At 38.2% G+C, this 7,423-nt stretch overlaps 2 protein-coding genes across 2 annotated transcripts; one reads left to right on the top strand and one right to left on the bottom strand.

Annotated features, from left to right (window-relative positions):
* Positions 1–838: 838 nt before the first annotated feature.
* LOC145672619 (uncharacterized) lies at positions 839–1,708 on the bottom strand. Its single transcript, XM_081741778.1, has one exon. The coding sequence runs from the start codon at positions 1,706–1,708 to the stop codon at positions 839–841; it is 870 nt and encodes a 289-aa protein (XP_081597904.1).
* Positions 1,709–3,751: 2,043 nt separating this feature from the next.
* Positions 3,752–5,176, top strand: LOC145672618 (zinc finger protein 862-like). Its single transcript, XM_081741777.1, has one exon. The coding sequence runs from the start codon at positions 3,752–3,754 to the stop codon at positions 5,174–5,176; it is 1,425 nt and encodes a 474-aa protein (XP_081597903.1).
* The last annotated feature ends 2,247 nt before the right edge of the window (positions 5,177–7,423 follow it).

The following is a 7,423-nucleotide window of genomic DNA, read 5'->3' as shown; positions in this document are numbered from 1 at the left end:
GATATTTTTACTTAAGCACAAAGCTTCCTTGTATATCTCAGAGGTTTCGTTTGGGAGAAAAAAAAACAGAAAAAAACACAAAACAAACAAACAGACAAAAACAACGGGAAATAGTTTTATTGATTTATACCGTGAATTATAAATATTTGGTGGAACAGCTTAGGGCAGCTCTTGAAAGTCCCATCTACATATAAAGTTTTCGAATTCTTAAGAAAATCCAAATTACTTTCACACGAGAAACCAACAATATTCTTTTCTGAGTTGTTCACAAACAAAAAGTTTTTGCCCCTGTTTGTGTTGAAAACACTTTTCTCTAGGGCTTCGTTCAGTTCTTTTAAGTTATTAGGCAACTTCGGAAGCTTGCGTGGTCGAGCAGCATTAATATTTTTCCTAATTCGAACTAAATCACGTGTTGTGAGTGTGTCGATATCACTATTAGCTAACTCGATGCGTATATGTAAGTTTCGACGGGCGTTCACACAAATTTTCTTCCGCCTTCCTTTTGACTGAATTACTAAGTTTTTGTCGGTTTAATGTACCAGAGTTATCTTTTTCGTGATTATGATCTAACTGTGAGCGAACAACACAATTTAAAGAGTTTAGGATTACAAAACACTTACATGTTCTTCTCGTACATTTATATCTTCCAACCCCACCGACGAGACATTTATGGAAACAAAATTGTAACCATCTATCACCAACAGTTGCTTGCCCTTTTCACTTGGCATCACTTCAAACTCCATCGCTGGCACACAATGAACTGGTTTCTCGCAAGTGAGTAGCGACATCTACACGAACTGTGTGAAAGCAGTGTAGGGAATCAACTCGGATGTTATCGTTAGACAAACTTATCGAATGCGGGAATCAATTCGTACACTACCAAAACCCCAAGGAACGCAAAACTGCAGCAGCGATCACCACTGTCAGTCAAACTATTATCGCTGTCACTCATATACGAATCAGTGTCTTCTCCAACATTAACGATTATTTCTTCCATCCCTTGATCCAACAAACCCTCTCTTCTAAAATATACTTCCTCAATAGCCTTAACATGGTCATACTTTCGTTTCCACTCTTCCTTTGAAATTGACGCAAATTTCTCATCTGCCAGTTTCATCACATCATCTAATTTAAAGGTTCTCTTCTTGTCTGCAATCCAGTTTTTTGCATCTGCCCAGATCAATTCTATTGGGTTTAATTCTGGATGATAAGGCGGTAAACGGAGAACTATGTGGCCATGTTCAGATAGAATAGTATCTATTTTGTAGGTGCGATGGACTGGTTCATTTGCTTTGATTAATGCGCACAACTGTGGTTTCAACATGTCTTCACTGAAAGGAATGCCTTTTTCAGTAAGCCAGGATACCATTGTCTTTCGAGTTGAATTGGAATTGGGAGGAGGATTGATTTGTTTATTATGGTGTGGGGCGTTATCAATGACGGCCACACTTCGAGGGGGCAAATTGGGAATTAATTTTTCTTTCAACCACTTTTCATAATTTTCATAATCCATATCATGATGGTAATCCCCAGTTTTCTGGCCAGATTTAAATCTTACATACGCGTTTGGCACAAAACTTTCTTCGCTACCGGCGTGAATGATTATTATTCTCCTCCCCTTCGAAATCGGGGAGAATAATCCATGTAATGATTCATCGCTCCAACCATAAGGTGACGTGTGCGACGAATGTACGCAAGTCTCATCCATGTATATAATAGGGCGAGAATCATTTCTGTATTTCCTTATGCTTCGCAAAAAGAAAATTCTTTGTGTCCGGATATTGCTTTGTTCAATTAAAACTCGTCTATTGTTTCTAGTTTTTTTTTTTTTTTTTTCATTTAAATCCAAGAGTAAGGAGTATCTTCCTAAGTGTGTTGAGGCTGCCATCGAAATCTATGGACTGGGTTAATTTAGATTGACTTTTTTAAGGGTTGGCCTTTGCTTTTCTGAAAGTCTGCAGATTCATTGAAGTCATCTAGTTCCGCCTTCCTTGATCTTCTGGGCCTTTCTTTATGCGGCGTTGTGAATGACGCAGATGCACCCGACTCGATACTTGCCAGTTCACCTTTTATCCGACGTACTGAACTTAGGGACACGCCAGTTGCTGTGGAAACTCCCTCAAAAACAGAACTTAATTTAATAGCAAGATTCCCCCCCCCCCTCAGCTTCCGTTTTCATGAACTTATACACGTTCGCAACAATCTCCCGCGTTTGGCTGTGCAGTACTTTACCCTTGAGTTTACTTTGTACTGGTGCCATCATTGTACGGTTGGCAACACTGGGCAAAACCGATCTACACGCGACACCGCACGATACGCACCGTTTCAATGCTTATAACCGACTGACCAACACACCCCTTTCTTTCTTATTCCTCCGTGATAGACTCTTCCAATTCTACTGCGCATATTGTATACACTGTTCACGCCTAAATGCATGAGCTGTAGACAGTGTTTCTTCCAGACATGTTTTTTGGGGGGCACTGCCCCCCCCGGAGCTCCGAGAGTGCCCCCCCCCGGAGAGACCAAAGTAATACATCTATAATATAATAAATAGAATAGTACCAGCAGTGGGAAATAAATATTTTCAGAAGACAATAAACAGATAAACAAACGGTTTTAATCTTGCTACTTTACCAAGGTGTTCTAAAGCTCGTGCCGATAGTTGTTTTCTTTTTCATATTTAGCAATTAGGTGGTATCTTGTGTCTGTAACTGCCAACCTTGAACGGAAGAGTAACAATTGAACGTCGTGTTGCACGTATATCTGAAACGAATAACACATGTAAGTTATTCTGATTAGGTTAATATTGGCGATTATAGTTTTGTGCTTTCAATTAGTGTGTCTTGTTTACAGGTGAGTGATTTGTTCAGTATGTCTTCTAACAAGAAAAGGAAAAACGAAAGTCAAACATCTATCTTGAATTTTGTTATAAAGGAAAAAAAGTTGGACATTAAGCTTGAAACATCTGTGGACCCTGGCCCATCGAATTCCTTGTCGACTGACTGTACAAGTCTAAGTGATAATACGCCAGATAAAAGTAAGTGTAAGGGAAATGCAAACGGACTAGAACAAGAGAAGGATGTAAGTATTGATGTTGAGCAGTCGAAATGTATTTCAAAGTGTGCAGATGATAGGGCAAATATAAATGAGCAAAACCTTTGTTCTGTTGAGAAGAAGCGTTTGTATAATAAACAGTGGGAACAACAGTATGAGTGGCTGTACGAGGACAAAGTACGTGGAGGTGCCTTTTGTAAATATTGTGAGCGATATATGAAGAATGACCCTAATGTGCAGCAGAAAACGGGAGGTGTTTTTGTGACTCATCCATTCACAGCATATAAAAATGCATTAGGAAAAGACGGAAATCTGGAAAAGCATAATCATTCAAAAGCGCACATTGCAAGCCTTGAGATTTACAGGCTGCGAATGCAAGTAAAAAATAACCCTGTATACTCTCAAGTTCTTCGTCAAAGTGAAACCGAAAAAGATCGAAACCGCCAATCGCTGGGAATGCTTGTTCGTGGATTGTACTTCTTGGTTAAAGAAGAAGTGCCACATACAACAAAATATGAGGCACTAGTGAATAATTTGCTTGTACAGTGTAGTCCAGAACTAGAAACGTGGAAAAATGAACCTAAGTGAACGCTCTAACTACTGCAGTAAGAACACTGCTTCCGAATTGTTGAGTTGTGTTGGTGAAGTCTTACGTTCTAAAGTGACTCAAAAAATCAGAGATAAAAAGTTTTCGATAATGGCTGATGAAAGTACATCAATAAATAATAAAATGGCCCTTAGCATGTGTTTTCGATATGTAGAGGACAGTGCTCCGGTTGAAACATTTTTGGCGCTGGTGACCATACCTGATTGCAAAGCCGATACCATTGCTAATGCTATAGACACTGAAATGAAAAATCACAATTTGAAATACGAAAATCTCATAGCGTTTAGTTTCGATGGTGCGTCTAACTTTTCTGGCAACAGTTCTGGTGTTCGCAGGATTCTGTCAACAAAAGCTGGCAGAGATATACCGTATATTCAATGCAGAGCTCATGTGCTGTCACTTGCTGCTGCTACGTGCAGAAACAAGAATCCCAAAGTTAAAAGATTTTTCCATACATTGAAAGACATATACAATCTATTTAGTAGATCACCTAAGCGGGAAAACATTCTGCATGAAATTCAGGCAATCATAAACGATCCTATATTAAAAGTACCTGAATGCATTGAAGTACGGTGGCTAAGTCACTATAGAATTGTGAATGCAGTGAAAAGGTGCTTCTCGGGAATTTTGTTGGCTCTTGAGCATATTCACAAAGAAGGGGTTGATTTTGCGTCACTTGCGGGAGGAATTTTAAGCGAAATAACCAACAAAAGCTTTGTTATCACACTTTGTGTTATGGATGCATTACTAAGTGCGTTGTCTCACTTGAGTAAGCAGCTTCAAAATGCAACCTTGTCATTTTCATCTCTGATGTCTATGATCGATGCCACTAAAGAACATCTTACGAAGATAGCGGATGAATGTTGTAGCACCAATAGCGAATTGAGGACTATGATTTTGGAGGCCATGCAAAAGCCTGAAGAATTTTCGAAGACTTTTGTGGAAGACGAAGATCCTGAGAAAACGCTTAAGGACCTGAAGAGTTATGTGTTGCAGGTTGTCGAAGAGATATCAAATAGATTCAACGACCGCGCCCTTGGCCTAATGGAAAGTGCATCCTACTTCGAAAACATAGGCATGTTTTTAAGTATCAAGTGTGTAGATGATGTAAAGAAACTGTGCAACTATTTCGTCGATGTTGATATGGAACCGTTATGGGCAGATATAAAGTCATTTCAATTTTTCCTTCGGTCACTGATGAAGAGCACTGAAAATGCTTGTTTGGATATAGACCCCGTTCTTCCAAAAGTATTTGAAGTGAAAATTGGTTATGAAAATCTACATAAAATATGTGAATCGGTCATATGTGTACCTATATCAACAGCCAGTGTTGAAAGGTCTTTCAGCACAATGAACAGGATATTAACAAAATTGCGATGTCGTATGGCAGAAGAAAACTTGAAGCACTGTATGTTGATCAGCATTGAGGGTGAAGAAGTGCCAAATTCGAATTTTATCAATGAGGTAATCAATTCATACGCCAAAGCAAAGATGAGAAGAATACGTCTTCTTTAATGATTAAAAACAAACTACGAAGTGAATTTTTGTCATACGGACGAAGTTATAATGTAAAACTTTTATAAATGTCTATTGTATTTAATATTATTAGTACATTTCTATTGTATTTGCCAATTATATTTTTCGAACCGAAAAAAGAAAACTTTTAAAGGCCATGAATAAATATTTTAACTTTGTGGTGATGATTGGGATCATACACTTCAGTATTTTCGTGGCCAAGAAATAACAATATTGACATTTTTACATAACTTTAGAACAGAAGCTGCTAAGTTATACCGAGACCGCATGAAAATAATATGTGCCCCTCCGTATACTACGTGTGCCCCCCCGGAACATTTTTTCTGAAAGAAACACTGGCTGTAGATGAGTTATGATAACGGTATCACATGCAAAATCGTATTGTCTAGTTCACTACATTTCTACTTTTCGAATATTTTTTTTATTTATTTTGAAGATATTACAGAAAAAACGCTAAAATTAGCGGTAGTTTAATTTCGCGGTAGTGAAGACCCTTAAAAGTAAAAGCAAAGCTTCCATTTCAGTAGGCTGTTTGAACCGGACGTAAGAACTGACAACATCGCAACCCTCTCATTTGCCAACAGCATTTAAAGGGAACTCAGAATTTAAACGCTATAAACATTGTCCATTAGCATAATTTATAATTCCAGATACCAATGAATAAATTTTACTTGATATGATTATAATGCCGAAAACTAAAACAATAGATCGAGTAATATGAATTTTACACTCATATCATGAAATCGAAAAAAAAAAAAAAAAAAAACATGAAATGCATTATCCATTTAACATCGATTAACGGACTGGAGGTGTTTCCACTAGCCTACATGTTTTCCTAACATCTTTCCTTTGTTAACATGTATAATTTGAAGGTTTTAAACACTAAGAGATGACTCAGTAGTACAGAAAAGAACGTACGTAAATTTCTCTTCTTTTCTACTATTTATTTCATTCAGAATGATAATACACTTTACATTATTTTATTCGATCAAAAACAGTGGAAAAAGGTATGCTAATACTTGGCAATCTTATGAGAAAACTTGAAAAATACTCAAACTTCACCAATAAAAATATCAAAACTGTACGCATAATTTGCTGGAAAATAAAATATTCTGCATAGAATTAAACCTCTATGATGGTGTCAAATGAAATAAATGATTAAATTACACTTTTTAAGTGATGTTTATAATAAATTTTGAATACAGAAAACTTATTCTAATGTACAATATTTCTTTACTTTATGTTCAGGGTCGTAATTTGTGGGGGAAGGAGGGGCAACTGCCCAACAAGGAAGCTCCCCGCCGTTCGAGAGGGGCCCACTCTAAAACAAAAATTGTCTTACTCCATGTACGATACGAACATCAAATTGTAAAAGAAGCATCAAACAGGTTCTCTATATTACATAAACACACCAGCACACAAAAGGTAAATAATACAAAAAAAAAAAGTCGTGGGCCCATTTCAGTAAAAAAATGTCTACTATTAGGGGCCCTAGAAATATATTTATTCGTATGGTTTTGAGATTGTCCCCTTAATTAATTTGTCATGTATGGAATGGGCTCAGGGGCATAAACTAATTGCCCCACAGACCTTGCCATGCGATAGTGCCCAGAGGCTCCGGAGGCCCATAATGAGTAAGAGAAGGGTGGAAGGAAGGGGCACAAGAATCAGAAAAATAATTTTCTAGGGGGCCCAAATACGCGTGTTAATGTTTGCCCTACTAGGGGTTTATACTGGCGTCATCTAAGGCGAGTGTCCACGGAATAGAATAGGTGATAATCGGAGGGTGCAATGGCCAGGGAGAATGGCGGATGAAATAGTATTTCCCGTCAAAGGTGTATAAGGTGTCCCGGGTCATCCTAGCAACGTGCGCTTAGCGTTGTGTTGTAACAGGAGAGCCCCTTTGCGATTTAGAAATGTTTTTGCTCCAGAGGTTTGAGCTTTTCTTGAACACGGCTCAACCTCTGACAGTACACATTTGCATCGGTGTTCTGACCAGCTGGTAGCAGCAGCGAACATTCTACCAAACATACAGGAAGTTCTTCTTCTGATGCAGTGCTGGTTTCGGCTGTTTTGGAACCGGTTTATGGGATGTTAACCAATTATGACGGCGGAGGGGACCTTGGTACAGGACCCACTTCTCATCATCATGTCTACATCCTGTCCAGAAAAGGCTCCTTCCTTAGACAGGATATCAAAGAAACATAGGTATATGCACGCTTTGAA

The sequence above is a fragment of the Thermobia domestica genome, chromosome 16 (assembly GCF_964235325.1).
Source record: "Thermobia domestica chromosome 16, izTheDome1.hap1.1, whole genome shotgun sequence".
In the NCBI taxonomy this organism is placed as follows: domain Eukaryota; kingdom Metazoa; phylum Arthropoda; class Insecta; order Zygentoma; family Lepismatidae; genus Thermobia; species Thermobia domestica.
Note: the sequence above shows the minus strand (reverse complement) of the source record. Positions and strands in the feature narration are given on the sequence as shown.

What these genes read in the sequence shown, in the direction of transcription:
- LOC145672618 (XM_081741777.1), top strand. Translation starts at nt 3,752, where the DNA reads ATGGCTGATGAAAGTACATCAATAAATAATAAAATGGCCCTTAGCATG.
- LOC145672619 (XM_081741778.1), bottom strand. Translation starts at nt 1,708, where the DNA reads ATGGATGAGACTTGCGTACATTCGTCGCACACGTCACCTTATGGTTGG.